This window comes from Eleginops maclovinus, chromosome 11 (genome assembly GCF_036324505.1).
Source record: "Eleginops maclovinus isolate JMC-PN-2008 ecotype Puerto Natales chromosome 11, JC_Emac_rtc_rv5, whole genome shotgun sequence".
In the NCBI taxonomy this organism is placed as follows: Eukaryota; Metazoa; Chordata; class Actinopteri; order Perciformes; family Eleginopidae; genus Eleginops; species Eleginops maclovinus.
This window is the reverse complement of record NC_086359.1, coordinates 20,840,316-20,857,985: the sequence shown is the minus strand read 5'-3', so window position 1 is coordinate 20,857,985 and position 17,670 is coordinate 20,840,316. Positions and strand designations below refer to the sequence as shown.

Sequence of the window (17,670 nt, the reverse complement as noted above, 5' to 3'; positions counted from 1 at the left end):
ACATTTTCAATGCAGGACTTTTGGAATGCATGCACTTCCACATGTTGAAAAAAAAACCTTGCTAAAGTAAGAGATCTGAATACTACCACCACTGCTTGAATTCATAACGCCCCTCCTCTCACCTCCTTAGCCACTCTTCAATGGTGATGATCAGTTCCAGAGTGAAGTAGTGTAGTGTGAGTAGAGGATTCCTCCACAACACCAGAGTTTCCCTCTCCTCCCTGTTTCTCTGTTTCCTCTCCTCTACAGACAGCTCAGAGTCTGGCCGCAAAGCGTGTGTATTACAAGAACACAAACAAAAAATGTACATACTTTTTTAATGACTTGAGAATACAACAAAACAACTCTTAGATACTTTCTATGGCCTTTTAATGCACTAATTATACAAGTATGATTAAGCGTGGGTATGATCACCTTCCCGTGTTTTGCTTTTACCTGTCAGCTCTCCATTTTCCTTCACACCAATACGCCTCTGAGGTTGTTCACCTTGGACCCCACACTCTGCCATCTCATTTACCAGGAAGGAGTCCTGCGGAGAGAAGAAACGGGCTTTCAGCACAGAATTACACACTCCATAAATTTGATACTGCTGCGGGTCCAAAACAAATATAGACTCACACACCACAGCACACCCAAACTCTGCGTACACAGTGTGTACACGCTGGGCATTCAGTACTTTCCTGCTCCTGCTACCTGCAGATTAAAAGTAACCTGCTAAAACCTGTGCATGACCTAATGAGGACCTTGGTAAGTCTTGTTAGTTTTTCTGTGTTTACACATGATTATTAATTCACCTCCCCTGCTGATCAAATAGCATACACAGGAAGAAAGTAATGAATATTAATAATGGGTGAAAGAGTAGGTCAAAATTGTACTTTTGTTTTCTTCATTACATTTTCTCAAAGGTAATCCACACACACTCAGTGTCTCACTGAGCTTGAGGAATCTGTCAGTGAGCAGTGAGATGGGGACTCGGAGGCATGCTGTCCACCATCTGGAGGAATTTGCAGTCTCTGTCTATCCTGTGCCCTAGGACTGCTGAGCCTCTAACTCCTGTTTCTATGCATTCACACTCTCTGAGCTGCGATAAACTGCACAGCTTTGATATCAAAGATATCACACACAAATATTCTGAGGTTTTGGTCAAATTCAATGACTTTTCCATTTTCTTTTTATCTTGTTGTGACTCGTTAAAAAGGTCTAACATGTGGTTGTGTTTTATCTCACAGGACACACACATAGACACACAGCCACATGGTGAATGAGACTGTGTTTACTTCACAGTCTGGTGCAAGTGAAGTGTCACACAGTGGGAACGCACAGTAGACGCAGTGGACACAGTAGACGGTTAGACTGCAACACATTTCAAGATCTAGCTGGCCTTAAACCTTGAAGACACTCACACGAGAACCACAAACTCTTTTATATACCCTGTCATTATTCCACTTGCACATTAGAACAAAACATACACCAACAATAGGGTCAAATACATCAATGTATAATATTTTGTAAGAAACAAATATTATAGTAACTGGTGACAACCTGACCACCTTGTGCAAAACCTAGCTAAGCTGCTCATGAACAAGAATGTGCTATAGTATAAACAACAGTTAAATTTAATTATACATTTAAACAAGGCAATACCTAGCAAACAGTTTCATACCAACACTACTGCCTGTGTGAAGCATCGAAGCGCCGCACTGCTCCAGCAATTGATTGCGCAATCGCTTCTATCAAAACAAACCAGACCTGTTGAGTAACTCTTGAGCGAGGAACAATGAGAAACTGAAGAGAGAGCACTAACACTTCCGGATGAGACATTTGATAAGCAGCAATTAAGTCTCAAAGTTCAAAAGAGAAAACAACAGGGCACTGGAGAGAGATTAACTATTCACAAAGTGTGAAAACAAAGCAGGGCTGTAATTTAACACCGTGATGTATTTTAGCAGTGCATCATGCAGAAGGTAAACTCACCGTTAAGCTGAGCCAGAATAAGATCAAATAAAACCTGAGATGGAGCCCCAGTGTCAACGTACGTTAAAGTATACTGCACATGAACTGCATCATAACTTGAGTGCAGGGTGTGGTGATGGAGGGGGCCAGTGAGGGATCCAGTACTGATACAGAGTTGCCGGGGGAGGAGACTGCAGGCTGACAGAAGAGAGACACAGAAAGAAAGAGGGTGAGATTTCATCATTTGCCTGGTACTACCTCCAGAGAGCCAGTCTAATTAAAGGGTCTATAAATAAGTGGATCACTTTCCTGGAGCGCACTTCTAACACTTCTCAGTCCTCAGTAGGTTTCACACACACTGAATGAATGGCATCTGGGCAAAGAGTCCTCGGTTAATTCCCACAGTCAAAAAATAAAACGTCTCAGGACTTCACATTTTTCAGGTCATAACTAGAGATAGAACTGTATGTCGCCAGGTTTCAATATGAGCATCATCTTGTTTATCAGAGTGAAAGTATTTACTGTGTTTTCTAGTGAAAAGTGTTTTTTTAACTGAGATGCAATTGGAGAACTGCTTCTGTGTTATTCACAGAATAGAACTTAAATAACTATACTGTACATTAAGTTGCAAAACATGGATGGTATACCCTGAAGTCTTAGACTTAAATCAGGTCAGTCACCTCCTTAGTTGGTTCCTGGGACCAGTATAGTGCTCCAATTTCATTTAGTTATTAAGGTTTAAGTTTAAAAGATAGCAATTGTCAAACTAGAGACCAATGCACAACACAATAATGGACACCAAAGCAGGAAAGAAGGACACAATCTCCACTGCAGTTCCAAACTGAAACTAAATCAGAGCAGTAGTGCTGTACCTTTTGTCACTAAAACAATAGCAGTGTGATTCTGCCCCAATAACAGTGTATCACTAAAGTCTACCTTGGTAGAAAACAGGTCAAAGAATACTATCTAAAATAACTTGATGATACGGTTTTGTAAATCCAGACTTCTAATGAATGTTCTAATCATATAATCATGATTATTTTAGGCAATATTTCCGCTTCTAATCACTTCTAAACCCTGAAAACCCTTCTTACAAACATTGGGCAAACATTGACATATCCATTCATTCACAACTTATGTTTCACTTTTTCCAAGGATCATCCATAACACTTGACATTCAGGTGAGCAGGAAAAAAACAGCTTGGTCCATCACTTCTCAGCCAACTGAGTATTATACTGCTGTCTTGGTTCACAGCGAGCTTGATGAAATATTGTTGGTGCAGACTAAGCTACATCTCCTATCGATAGCATAGTATTGTGAATGTGGGCTATGCAGGAAATAAAAAATGATCATAGTTACAGGTGCCAGTAATTCCTAGTTGTACTCAATAGAGGACAGTGTTGGCCTAAGAATTGTGTTGAACTGGCAGGATAGTCTGGGTAGGGAGCGTAAGTGGCCATACAACAAGGCATCTTAACTGCTCTTAACTTGGTACTTAAGTGTCAGATTGGAATGAAAATGACACACCATGAAATATTCTATATGGCACAAAAATACACTAATTTAAATAAAAACAACGTGTGAGTGTGTGTTATACAGAATTTAAAAGAAACAAAACACCCTTTATGCAGTAAACATTTTCTAATATGTCTGTTGCATCTGTTGTTCAAAGCATCAATACCATTTATATAAAGGCTGCTCATTCTTCCTTTCATTTGAAAAGTTTCGGTCTCTTGACGTCATTACCAAGCGACCATAAGCCTCATTCATGCTGCTGCTAGCCGCCAGCACGTTGAACTAACCAGCAGGTATGAAACGTATAATTAGTGTTATCAATGCCTCGGCAGGAAATCTTTGAACATTTGTCTATTTGCCAAGAAAGTAATATGTTTGTCCTGAAGAAGTGTTATTGTAAAGTATTTATAAAGTTAGTTAGCTAGCGTTAGCTGGCTACAGTGGCATCTGCTCGTTTTTTCCTATAGTTGCTATCTGTCTAACTTTAAAAAGTTAGCAGTTTTGGAGCTTAGGAAAATGTATACAATATCAATTGCTTAACCAACATCGAGCTCTTGAAGTTCTCCTTTTCCATGACAACGGGAAGAACTTAATATGATCAGACACTGAATGGACCTGGTGGTGATAAGTGTATATAGCAGGTGTAGATGTGATATGAACTTGCCTTATTTTGTTCTGCTGTTTTTGCAGGGTCATCAACATGGACATGCTTTATGGTCCGTTGGGCCTGGGTGTAGCAGCAGGGCTGGGCTGTGGGCTCCTCATTGGCTGGCACCTTCGTGCTCGCTTAGTTCCAACATCCAAAACCTTGATGGCAGCGATGGGGAACGGCACTGGTGAAGCGAACGTGATGGGAGAAGGAGGCGAGTTTAAGATGGTGCTAGTGGTCCGAAACGACCTGAAGATGGGTAAAGGTAAGGTGGCAGCCCAGTGCTCCCATGCTGCTGTATCTGCCTACAAACAGGTGCAACGCAGGAAGCCTGAGCTTCTCCAACAGTGGGAGTACTGCGGGCAGCCCAAAGTGGTGGTGAAGGCGCCAGATGAGGACACCCTGATTGATCTGCTGGGTCACGCCAAAGAAATGGGGCTCTGTGTCAGCCTGATTCAGGACGCAGGAAGGACTCAAATCGCCCCTGGGTCACGCACCGTGCTGGGTGTGGGCCCAGGCCCGGCTGATCTCGTTGACAAAGTCACAGGACACTTGAAGCTCTACTAGAGTTCCAGCTTGCATCTGTAGGACTTGCAAACAATGTTCATGTTGTTTAAACGATTTGCAATGAGTTTGTATTTTTATAAAACAACAATTGACTCAAATACACGTTGAGTAGCAGATTTCTTTTGGGTACAGTTTTGAACATGTGCCTATTACCTTTGTTGGCTCATGAATAGCTGCAGTAACTGCTTGATGTGTATTATTGTACTGTGCTACTTCTGTGACAGTGACATCCCTTCTGCCAAGGCTTGTTCCTGAAGACAGAGGAAACGACATGAAAATGATTGTTGATCTGATTGGAATCCCAGCACAATAACATTTAAACATTTTCAGGGCAGACATTTTTGACTTGTCATAAATGAACATCACCTTAACATTGGCTTGGTACTCTAAATATAATAAGTGTTGGAGAACTCATTCCTAGCTGGCACGCAAACAGCAGTGCCTTACAATTGAATGGCATTATTTTGCAGTTGAGCTGCTAACGATGTCCTATCTATATTGTAGTTCCACTGGATTCCTTTTTTTGTCTGTCTGAAGTATAAACATTTTTCCTGGTCTTGCATGCTGCATTTAAGCCTTTGTTTTGTTTTTGGCACATTTGTTCCAAATATTCATGAAGCTCACCTCCTTAATTAATATTTAAACAGGGCTTCACATGAGAAATGTGGCACTTTATATTGAACAACAGGTCTATGGTTTTAACTTTTGACTAAAAATGTTTTTTATTTAAATGTATGGAAGATTAGCCCAATAACCATTAAAATAATAACATAGGAATAAGAACTAATATACAGCGGGTATAATAAGTATTGAACGCGTCAGCATTTTCCTCAGTAAATATATTTCTAAAGGTGCTATTGACATGACATTTTCATCAGATGTCGGTAACAACCCACGCAATCCACACATGCAAAGAAATCATAGCATAGATGTCCATTACTTTAGTTATGTGTATTAAAATGGAATGACCCAGGGGAAACGCTTACTGAAATGTATTTAATACTTTGTACAAAAGCCTTTGTTGGTAATGACAGCTTCAAGACGCCTCCTGTATGGAGAAACTAGTCGCATGCATTGGTCAGGTGTGATTTTGGCCCATTCTTCCACACAAACCGTCTTCAAGTCTTGAAGGTTCCGTGGGCCTCTTCTATGAACTCTGATCTTTAGTTCTTTCCATAGATTTTCTATTGGATTCGGTCCGAATGTCCAAGTCCGGTGATTGGCTGGGCCATTCTAGCAGCTTTATTTTCTTCCTCTGAAACCAATCGAGTTTCCTTGGCTGTGTGTTTGGGATCATTGTGTTGTTGAAAATGTCCACCCTCTTTACCCATCATGAGATCTTTCTTGTGTGACACCTTGGTAATGAGAGACCTTTTTATAGGCCATCAGTTGGGACTGAACCAGCTGATATTTATTTCCACTGACAAGGGGCAGGATTGCATTCTAAGTACTGATAGATTTCAGCTGGTGTCTTGGCTTTCCATGCCTTTTTGCACCTCCCTTTCTTCATGTGTTCAATACTTTTTCCCTGTGTGATTCCATTTTAATTCACATAATTTAAGGACATCGAAGGTGTGATTTGTTTACATGTGTGGATTGCATGGGTTGTTACCGACATCTGAGCAACATTTAATTTCAATAGCATCTTTAGAAATATATTTACTGAGAAAAATTGTGACGTGTTCAATACTTATTTTACCCACTGTATATCTTCTCATATTGATAGCAGGCCCCTTAATTGAATTGAAACTGTAAAGATGAATAATTTGTGATAACAGCTAACGTATTGTGATAAAACATGCGTTTTACAACATTGCATTGCTCGATTAATCTATAAAAAGAGGAATTAATGCCGCTTTATATCTGTTAACATGCATTTTGTCATATGTGCATCTACTTAAATCTTCTAAAGGTAACTTTACATACTGATCTTTTAGCGGTTTGAAGATTAATTATATAAATGTGTTAAATGATTGGTAGTCACTTGCATAATTTTGGGATAGTAGACAAAGTCAGTAACAGGTTAAACTGCTAAATCTAAACCCAAGAAACTAATGGAGTCAAAAACCCACTCCTGAACTGTGTTATTGACGAAGTGGTTTTACGGTACTCTCACATTATCTCTGCGATTTCTGTCTGACATTCACTTCAGCAGAATTTAGAAAGGAGTTTCCTCTTTCTGTGCAATATCCTGTCGGGCACTTTCACACTCCCACAGAGAGGTCTGCAAAGTCAGCCAAAGGAAGTGCTGATACACTATTTGGAAATGGAGAAGCCATTATTCTAGGATTCTGTATTCATTTTGGGCCTCATTCACCAACCGTTAAGATATTTAAAAAACCCACGAGGCAGTTCTCACAGATCTGACATTCCCCAATGCATTTGTCATTAGTTCTACAGAATCTACACATGCTGGAGCAAAACACTTGGTTTTTGTATTTCTTTTTATTCTACAACTGTATAATATAGGATTTGAATAAGAATGTTTCTAATAAAGATTTGTTTTATTACTTAACGAAGCATTACAGCATTTTGAAATACACTTCAACACTGAACAATTATAATTATTGCTTATCCACTACAGACACTAAACATGAGCTTGTTTGATGTTCACTTCCTGTCAAATAACTTATTTTTTTCAGTCGGTGATTGGACGGAAGTTAAATGTGACCTTTTCCGTCACTGTTCTCTCCACCTACACAACACGGGATACAGGTATGACACAATCAGACCTTTCTTGACAAACAAGAAGCCTTTATTTTTAAGTGGAAAACAAAACCGCTGTTTCATTCATTATGATCCTGATTATGCACAATCAAGTATCTTAAGTGCACAATTTAAATCTAAAAGGTAATTTAGATAAGAATATAAGTTCAAAGGAGTTAATGATTGATTTCCTGTATACAAGCAAGCCTTTGATAAAAACTTCAAATTACCACCAAGTCCTGTGATGCTGTTTCAGTATCGGATGAGCGGGGGGAGGGGGGTCAAAAGTAAAACCATTCAACAGGACAAGAGAAAAAAGCTTGTCAAATCTCTCCTGCGCACTCCCATAGCAGTGACCTAAGATGACATCCAGCAGAAGCACACTGCAGCATGAAGGGGGGGGGGGGATGTTAGTCAAACAGGTCTGCAGTCCCTCCTGAGGTGGAATGGTCCCAGGTTAGAGCAGTATTTAAAGCACATGGAAATGTCGTCTGAATGTTAATTTGTTTAGAGAGTCCTGCAGAGGCTTTGCTGGAAAGAATGGAACCTTCCTGTAAATCATACGTAAAGTACTCTCTTGTGTTTTCAGCCCCGACGTGTAGGTGTGTGTGGGGACGTGACTGGTAGTGTTTCAGGATTGTGGTCGTGGAAGCGACGGTCTCATGTTCAAATATAGAAGAACATAGAAGCGATTTTTTTGTGTCTGAATATACAATAATTAAATGCATTTTACAGTCGGACAGAAGAAGCTGCACACACATCAAAAGGAAGAGGTTCTACATTAATTTCTTTTCACTACAGAGTGCAAATCAAATGCTTCACAACAGACCATTTTTTTTAAATCGAGTAGAGGACTAGCTCTTCTCACAAGCCCCTCCCCATTGTACATAAACCATTTCCCATTCAAATAAAATAGACAAAAAGAAAAAAAATTAATCTAGTCAATACGGAATGTGAGAAAATTATTCTTTGTGATTCAATCTTTTTCTTTGACAACAGAAATAAAACTGAGTCCTTCATGACAAAAAAAGGAAAGAAAGAAAAACAGAAGAGAAGGGTTGTCTGTACGGCCCCCCCCGCTGCCTGCAGGGGGCAGACTGATGCTCTGGTGAAGGACTGTGGGACACGATGGATGTTTGCTCCAGCCTGCATGTGGAGAGAAGGTAATGGTGGTGGGGTGGGGGTCTTTACATGCCGTAGCCAAAGCCTGGCTGTGCAGCTGGCGGAGCGAAGCCTGCGGGCGCCTGGTAGCCGTAGCCGTACGGTTGCTGAGGGACCACGGGGACGCTGGGGCCCGCTGTCAGCATCAGCTGCGGTGTGCCTGCAAGGAACACACACAAGGTTTACAACAAGTGACTGGAAGCTCTGATGTAAATGATCAGAGTGCATTCTTATTGATTTTTTGGGCACGGGATGATATACAGCTCTGGAAAAAATTGAGAGACCACTCAAAATGTTTCTTAAATCTTTATCTCTACATGTATGGCAGCCAGTGTCTGTTGAATTCCAACACAGAGAAAAAATGCCAGTAGTTTATAGAATACAATACAAATTAAAAAAATAATTTCACTCAAAGACATTCCTATAAATAAGAAAACAAGAAAAATGATAATGCTTAATTTTTCCCACGGCTGTAAATGTATTTAACAAATACATAACGTTCCCCAGGTTACCCAAATAAAAAAATGTTTAAATATGCAAACGTTATCTTATGAAATATTTGCAATTCACACATTCCGTGCAGCAGGATTTTTCTGACTGATTGTTGCCAAATTAGTCAGGATTTTATGATTTTGTAGAGCGGTTATAATTTGAACACACGTTTTTAGGGGGCTTCTTAAAATGTTGATCTGTAAAGAACACGGCTGCCTTTGCAGTCACAGTGAAAAGGACACAGACGTCATTAGAGGATGGTTACCGTAGACGATGGGTTGCGTCTCTGTTGCCTGCTCCTCCTCTTTCCTTACAGACTCGGAGGTTTCTAGTTTATCTACCTGCAAAGAGAAGAAATGAAAGCATTTACAACAAACCAACAACGCCTAGTAAGTACAACAACATACTCACCAAGCACAGAACGGATATGTTTGTGAAACAGTTTTTTATGACAAAGGATGCTCATGTGGGCCGCCACGCATAGCAGATTTCACACAGTAGCAAGACAAAAGAAAAAATAAATAATAATCAGGATAAAAAACTTTGGGTGGTTGAACCAGTGGTAGTGGAAACCTAACTAATTAATACCATAAATAAGAAATTCCTTTCCTCTTTCAGGGTGGCCTGCCTGAGAAACAATACAAACAGCCTGCTTGTTAAATAATAAATAAAAAAGAACACAACAGGCAGCAAGTCACAACACAAAATGCAGATATCTGGTGGTGAGGGGGGGAGCAGCTGCAGCACCTGGATGCATGTTATATCTGCAGACAACAGTCAAGGCTTCATTCAGATCTCCCATGCCTCTTCAGACACACATAACGTTCAAAGCTCCACTGTAAACAGACACAGCATCATGCTCTGTGTGATGCACCGCTGCCAGTGAGTAAGAGGCTGCAGCACTGAGATGCACGGGGGGGGGGGGGCGTTTACGTCTCAGGTCAAGTGCTCCCTACAGCTCCAGTGTTTTTACAGGAAGCCAGGCAGATAAACACCCGGCTGCTAGGTATCAGCAACAGGTGTTTCCATGCATGCTTTAATACTATAACCAGCAGATTGACAAACAGACAGCACCATACTGTGCAGTGTCTATATCTAAGAAGGAATTAGTTATGATGGAGGTGTCAAATATACTCGGCTTGCTCGACGTGCCATGTTGAAATAGCTATATCATAAAACATTGTTTGTCAAAATGTGTCTTCTCTCACACCCTCCTTCTCATAGAGACAGGAAGAAACGGGCGAGCACGTGACGCTTATGCGTGTTCAGTTGTGTGAAAAATAAGTCACACTTAAAAAAACCTAAAAAAACAATCTGACTTCAAAACAAAACACCCTCTCAGGTTGTCATTAGGAAACTTCCTGTTTCCAAATAACAATTCCACTTCAGAATTATAGCAGATTCAGAGTCACTCGGACAATATCAAATACAAGCAATGTAAGCTCTAAATTCTGACAACTGTTTTGGTCATACACAAGAAAGGAAATGTATTAGAGAAAATATTAAGGTATATTGCGTCTCTGTTCTTAAAACCTGACCTCCTGTTCCCAACGTGTTACTCATCCACAACACATTTATTACTATCCAATCCTGAAGCCAGTTTGATTCACATGCACTTCCTGACTAGATTAGCATGTTGAGTTTCAATCGGTCTGAATATTCGAGACAATACATATCTATAAAGTTTCCTGTCAGCCTAAAGATGTCTCTGTGACTGTGTCAAAGTGAGAGTGTAGCTAAAACCATGCACACTCAAAGCCCGAGCTCAACACTTTGAGATCAAAAACAGAGCATTTAGCTTTCACCTGTTCCTTAACTGCATCAACCTGGAAGAGAAGAGGTGCAGCATTGGAGGAAGAATTACAAATATTTCCCTGGAAAAGAGTTTGAGTTTGTCTTTCATTTAATACTTTCCACTGTTACTATTGTCAAAAGATAAGCAATGCTATCTTCATATTTTTAATACTGAAATAATTCTGTTTGTTTGTCTGTAAGGAAATGGTCTCAAGAAAGTCAAAGTACCAAAAAATGAAGGTAAGAATATAATTTATCAATTCATTTCTTAGTTGGAATAATAGATGCAGAACATATTAAAAATCAGACATTATTGCAGGTAATCATTAAGACTAATTAGCATCCAGACCTGCACTGTCCAAACATGGCATTGTGCATTAAAACCTAGCTTAGATTATAAATACTTTAGTGAAAAAACATCCGACCTACCTTGCTGAGGTATTCCCTCATGACCTGAATGAAGTATGGCATAGAGAAGTCCATGATGTTGTGCCTCCAGGCGGTCTCCATCACCACGTCGGGCCGCAGCAGGTCGTAGCAGGAGAACAGGCAGGCGGCAAAACACTCCTTCTTGTCCTCTTGCAGGAACCAGGACAGCAGCTCCTCCGCCAGCTCCACGTCCTTGGACTCCGACGCGTACTGCATGGCGTCCTGCAGACAACACAGCACAGAAAGGGTCAGGAATGTTCTAAATAGTGTTTGAGAAACATCCATAAAGAAAGAAAAAGCACCTTGTAGAGCTTGTCCTTCTTGCAGAGCTCCACACTCTGTTTCCAGCGGTTGTTGCCCTTGAAGAGGTACGCAGCGATTCGTCTGAACTCGATCAGCTCGTGCTTCTCCAGGCGCTGGGCCAGGGAGATGTTGTCAAAGTTGTCGTAGGCATCTATTGATGTCCTCAGTGCCTGAGCGTGACGGGAAAGGGGGAGATTATAAAGTCAAGAAGGCGTTTAGGGCATAAAAAGATCAAACTCTGTCGGAGGCTCTCTTACCTGATAGTCCTCCTCTGTGATGAAGAGGTTGTTAAGTGCTTCATTGACTGATTTGTTGTTGTGGTTCTGTACTGACCGCATGTAGGGTTTGACCAGAGGCAACTGTTTCACCTGTAGACACACAAGTACACTCATCATCTCACGAGGCAGGCTACCGCGCTAACCAAGCACACATTTATACAGAATGTCCAGAAAATCAGCACCATTCAATCTGGTGAAAACGTGATGGGAACGTGTTGAAGGGTGTTTGTGTCATGTATTGATTTAGACAACATTAAAAGTATTTGTCCACACAGATCTGGTGTCTTAATCTGGTATACTTTCCCTTTTTCACCTCAGCCAAGTATATAAAACAGTTTTGCAACACTTGTGAAGTGTTATTGGTTACCTTGCTGAAGAAGATGACAGCACGGGAGTGGTCCAGTCTGGGGGAAAGCACTATGAGCAAATCATTCAGTAACAAGGGCTTGAACTCCAGATAGAACTGGGTGGCTTTGTAGTACAGCTCCACGTTGGCCACCTACAGGGAGCAGAGGGAGAGTATTAGAAACAATAAGTAGCATCAGGGATATTATCTTAAAATAAAACTGAAACTAGACTTAAACCACGTATATGCCTTTCTTAAATGTATACAAGATGACATAATTAATATGAAATGATGGCGATTCCTACAAAGTTATCTAACTAAATATTTAGTGTATATAGTTATAGCCACATACTACAGAGACGATATACCTGCTGCTAACAAAAATCTAACTAAAATAACAGCAACACTGTAAAACTAATTAAAACAGTCAAAAATAAAAACAATCATTTAAAACCATGATATTACACTGGAGGGAAATATTTTAAGATCATTTTTCAATACTTTTTATAATACAAAGCAGATTTTTAAAATCAGAAATCATAAAACAACAATTAATAGAATAAGTCAGTCAAATAATTATTCATCATAGGCAAGACTACAAGACGTCAACATGAGAAAAGAAAAGTAGAGTGATATTAAATAAACAATAGAATCCTAGTTTTGAAATGAAATCCAACAGCACCTTGGTGATTATGTCTTTGAACTGTCCCTCCTTCCAGGCGTCTGTGGGGTGGTTCATCATGGTGATGATGGCATTGTCGAACTCCTCGTACTTGTCGTACAGGAAGACCAGCTCGGCCCACAGGTGCGCCTGCTCCGCTGCTCTCAGGACCTTCGGGATGTTAACTCTGGACCAGAAGAGCTCCAGGTGCTCCCTCATTTTCTGTGGCTTGAACTTTGAGTACAGGATGGCGAGCTCCGTGAACATCCCCATGTGAGCGCGCTCCAGGCCAGGGCGGCCTCCAGCATGGTGATCAGCTCCTCGAAGTAACCGCGGTCCTGAGGGAGAAGAGAGAGTGTGGAGAATGAGTTGATTTGTGAATCTAGGCCATGTTGAAATAAGTTGGAAATGCAATCCGTCTTACCTGATAGTAGTTGATCAGCTCCTCCAGCTCGTCGGCGTGCACCACGATGTGGAGGCCGCACATCTGGGCCAGTCGGAACTCCTTTCCGTCCACGCAGGCGAAGCACACCTCCTTCCAGGTTCGGGTGCTGTTGGCCTTGCGCGCGCCGTCCACAGCGGCCTGGTACTCCCCGAGGTGCACCAGAGTTGAAGCCAGACGACCGAAGTTGGAGACGTTGTTGTAAAGAAGCTTAGCGGCATCATACATTTTCTCATCGTAGCAGCGGTCACCGACCTACGCAACAGGAATAGTCACAATACCTTTTACTTGTGATACAGCGTTTCAGACCTGGCCCTTATTCACAGAGGAGCCTTTTTATAAACAACTAGCATAAAGTACAATAGCTGAAAATAAGTAATAAACCTAAATATTCCAACAGTTATTACAGGATAGCCTCTCAAAAAGAAGCGACCTGACAGCGTTTTCACTGAGGGATTCATTACAGCAGCTGACCTGTTGGATGTGAGCGTTGTTGGGTCCGTTGATGAACTCCTCCAGTTCTGCCAGGCGGTTTGTCTTGGCCAAGGCAAAGATGAGCTCTGTCTCCACATACGACTCGCGGGCCTTCTTACGAGCCATCTGCAGGAATTTGACCAGATCCTCCCAGTTTCCTAAAAAAAAGGACGGAGATATATAGTTAATGTTTTGTTTCTGAATAATAATGTTTCTTTCTTTGATGACTTTTATACATTATTATTAGTGATCCATTTTGATTTGATCAGTTCTTCTTTTTTAACTTGTATTTTATACATATCTTTCTAAAGCTTAGATACTACATTTATAAATATATCGTTACTTTATGGACACAATCTTTTTTATTCATATTTATACATTAAATGTTTATGTTCATTTTTATATTATATTCAGTTTATGTGCAATGCCTGTTTAGCATTCTGCACTAACAAAACAATTTCCCAATTTGGAATCAATAAGTATATCTAAATATCCCATTATAAATATATGCTCTTTACTTGACAATGAGAATCATACCCTCTAAAACTATAAACTGTGGGGCGTTATGTCACAGGAGGATATCTATGGTTCAATATATAAGCCCCTTTTTCGTGCCACTAAAATCTCTATTACTGCCATAAATGTATTTACTTATTTAAGGATATGCGACACAGCAGCAACTGTATTTTATGCTGATACTGTGCAGTTCCAATAAAGACTTGCTGCATTAGCTGCGACTATCAGCAGATACCTCTGGAGGAAAAAATAACAAACTCATCACAACCCAGCTGATGGGATTCATATTGATCGCTTTCAATCGAAGTGGCACTGGCAAACAAACAACAGTTGCCAATGTTCAGTGACTGATCTGCTCACAGCAAGTATGGTGGTCTTCTTTCTCTCAATAAGTTGTTGTTTTTAAAAGCCCTTTGACAAAAAGGAAACCAAGGCCTCAACTGGAACAAATATCCACGAACGTGGGGTGCTTTTTTTCCCTCAATAAGTCTCCTTACCGCTCTTATCAGCAGCCTGCACCACCTCCATGTATGCAGAGGGATCGTCGGCTTTGATGTAGGAGTCGATGGCCTCTTTAACCAGGTCCTTCTGGAGCTGAGCCTTAGCCAGCTGGCTCCACACAGCAGGCTCATTGCAGCGCTCTGCAAACTCATAGGCCCGGTCCAGGTTGCCAATATGTTCGATCAGCACCTGGGTACAAAAAAGAGACACAGTGAAGACTTCTTCAGGCACTCAGGGATTAGTGTAGCTGCTCAAGACCTGATGACTGACCTGCACAGCGGATGTGTTGACGTCAAACTTCTTGAAGATGGCGAAGGCCTCCTCAAAGAGCTCGTTGCTGATGGCGATGTTAGCGATGTCGGGGGCATCGTAGTTGTCTAGCCTGCTGATGTACTCCATCACACGGGTACGGTCGGCTTTGATTGCGGTTAGGATCAGCAGGTTCTGCAGATTTCTGCGGGAAAAAGACACAGAACCCTTAGCATTGCTATTTCATTTTGAAATGATACATCTCAACAAAATCAGTTTCAAATAAACACCTGTGTTCACTGAAGACAGAGTTGTCCAGCACAATCTTCTCCAGGAGCTCAATGAGCTCGTTGGGCAGGTCTGCGGTCATGAAGGCCTTGACTGTGACGGACACCTCCTCTGGGTCCTGGGTCTCTGACAGCGCTGTCTGCACCACCTGAAGGGCGGAGGAGCAGAGGCTAAAGTTGCGAAACTTCACAGATGTTCTTCCTTACTGATCTCAAACATACTCACAGCAGAAGATTTAAAATTAACAGCGCAACTACAGGATATAATTAAGATGATCTTGCCAGAGGGAGTACTTTAGCTAATGGGAAAGTAGGAAGTCTACACTGACTCAGCAGTACAGCTTTGTAGTGAAGATAAAAAAAAGAAGGCTAAAGTCTGGATGAGAAGATGGTTGGCGAGACCGTTCAACACAGGTTTGTTCTTCAGCAAGAATAGGAGGGGAAATTGTGTGCTAGCTAACATTACCCTTAAGGGTTAGAAGGTTTAACTTTGCTTAACCACACCAAAAGCTACTCCTACAGAGGTCTCATAGGTTTTTGGAAAGTAATGATGTGATTATTAAGAGGTGGCCTTAATAACAGCAAACAATCCAGGAGATTTTGGACTAGATCTGTAAACTCCTTAAATTACCAGATAACCTTAGCCAGTACCGAGGTACCAACTAAGGTACCAAATTCAATGTCAAGAGTGATGAACAAGGTATTTTACATCAGATGAGATAGGACCTATTACTTCACCTGGTCAATGAGTGGTCTTCTGAAGGGGTTGCTCTCCAGCAGCACGCTGGCCCACAGGTCAGGGTCTTTGCGGCGAACCAGGTAGCGAGACAAGCTCTTGAACAGGGAGTTCTCATTGCAGACCTGACATTAAAAAGAAGTAAAAGTTTAAAGCACAATCTCAAAAAAGGAAGCTGAACTGAATTGAACAGATGTAGATACAAAGGTGAGATGCAAGTACAGATCTTCATCCTCACATTGATCAGCTCCTGGTCACACTGTCCTCTCTCATAGGCCACACAGGCAAGGTGGGGGTCTCTCTTCTCGCAGTACTTTCCCACCACACGGCTGTCGTAGAAGGGGTTTTCCCTCAGGAAGCGTTCAGGGTTGTTATTGCTGTCGATGTAGATCTTAGCCAGGGCATTGTGGGTGGCGGGTTCCTCACAGCCTTCGTGGATACGAGACTCCAGCCAGGGCAGCAGGAGCTTCAGTCTGGAAGAGGAAATGAATGTCGGGACTCTCTCTAACTGCTCACAAAACATCTCAAAGATGACCAGAGACAAAGCACAAGGTACTAGACAGAAAAGGTTCTTCAGATCTGTTAGCTTGAATAGGTCCAAGTTTCTAATTTAACTCACTGCATAAATTGTCATTCATAGAAAACTTGTCCAAATGTAGGATACTAAGTCACCTGGTGTTTCCGACAGAGCTGAAACTACTGTCTACAACTTCACAGTTTTGATGTTAAGAGGCATGTATGTGGAATAGTGCATTACCTGTTCCTCTTTTCAACCTCAGCGACCAGTTCATCTGTAGAGAACTGCCCCCTGACGACCAGGATCAGACTCTTGATGACATCCTCTGAGCAGTCAACATCCAAGAGACCACCGACCACAACAGGAAGACGGCTGGGATTCACCTGAGACACAAATTCAGATCTCATGAAATGATTCCTTGAATGCAGGGTTTTAATGTAGAGATGCTGCTTTTCAGTTAAGCCTACCTTCTGAACATAGATCTCGATGTACTTCTGCAAGTTGTTGCGGTACAGGTAGAGCACCAGGTCGTGGACAAAGTCAAAGCGATCACAGACGATGATGAGTGGCAGCTGGTCGGTGAGTTTGGCTTCCTGTTGGGTTTCAAATAGTGGAAAAAAAGAGGGCAGATTCAGAAAGTTAACCTAGCAGATGTAACGCTGACATAAAGCCACAAAGCATCAACCAACAGGGCTGATCTTCTAACACAGCACACAACATGTGTTTTCTTTAATAGACTACAGATTTATTTTTCTACGGGGGTTATTAATGGCTGTAAGTAAGACATTTATCAGAGTCACTGAAAATGAAATTTGATGTATCATTTTCCATAAGTGGTTTTAATAACACATGGCAATATCAATGGGGAAGAAATAAAACAGGTTTGTCACTACAACAAATGGACATACAATTGCAAGATTAGTGTGTTTCACAGTCAACAACTCAAGGAAGAAAAACCTATTCATAATAGAATGAAATAATCCACAATAGTTATCTTTATAGAGATGCACCAATTTTAATTCCTTTTCCAATTCAGATTTTTTTGAAAGACTGTAGAATTCCAATTTTCTTTGCTTCATTTTCTCAACTTCTC

The 17,670-nt window shown here is 41.2% G+C and overlaps 3 protein-coding genes across 3 annotated transcripts in view; 1 reads left to right on the top strand and 2 right to left on the bottom strand.

Annotated features, from left to right (window-relative positions):
• The window catches only part of LOC134872027 (vacuole membrane protein 1-like), a 58,161-nt gene extending 56,553 nt beyond the window's left edge, over nt 1-1,608 (bottom strand). Inside the window, exons 1-3 of the mRNA XM_063895097.1 lie at nt 876-1,608; nt 436-529; nt 123-261 (exon numbers count right to left, since the gene is read on the bottom strand). Of these exons, the coding sequence (XP_063751167.1) occupies nt 123-261; nt 436-529; nt 876-890 (248 nt within the window). The 5' untranslated portion in view covers nt 891-1,608. The remainder of the gene's footprint in view (nt 1-122; nt 262-435; nt 530-875) is intronic.
• Nucleotides 1,609-3,681: 2,073 nt separating this feature from the next.
• On the top strand, nt 3,682-7,200 carry ptrh2 (peptidyl-tRNA hydrolase 2). Its single transcript, XM_063895967.1, has 2 exons — nt 3,682-3,762; nt 4,160-7,200. The coding sequence occupies exon 2, from the start codon at nt 4,170-4,172 to the stop codon at nt 4,683-4,685; it is 516 nt and encodes a 171-aa protein (XP_063752037.1). The 5' UTR covers nt 3,682-3,762; nt 4,160-4,169; the 3' UTR covers nt 4,686-7,200.
• The window catches only part of cltca (clathrin, heavy chain a (Hc)), a 33,806-nt gene continuing 23,306 nt past the window's right edge, over nt 7,171-17,670 (bottom strand). The window contains 17 exon segments of the mRNA XM_063895966.1: nt 7,171-8,712; nt 9,310-9,385; nt 11,268-11,489; nt 11,570-11,740; nt 11,828-11,938; nt 12,216-12,347; nt 12,877-13,148; nt 13,151-13,193; nt 13,280-13,552; nt 13,772-13,929; nt 14,785-14,977; nt 15,059-15,242; nt 15,328-15,473; nt 16,063-16,185; nt 16,299-16,533; nt 16,818-16,960; nt 17,045-17,170. Of these exon segments, the coding sequence (XP_063752036.1) occupies nt 8,579-8,712; nt 9,310-9,385; nt 11,268-11,489; nt 11,570-11,740; nt 11,828-11,938; nt 12,216-12,347; nt 12,877-13,148; nt 13,151-13,193; nt 13,280-13,552; nt 13,772-13,929; nt 14,785-14,977; nt 15,059-15,242; nt 15,328-15,473; nt 16,063-16,185; nt 16,299-16,533; nt 16,818-16,960; nt 17,045-17,170 (2,742 nt within the window). The 3' untranslated portion in view covers nt 7,171-8,578.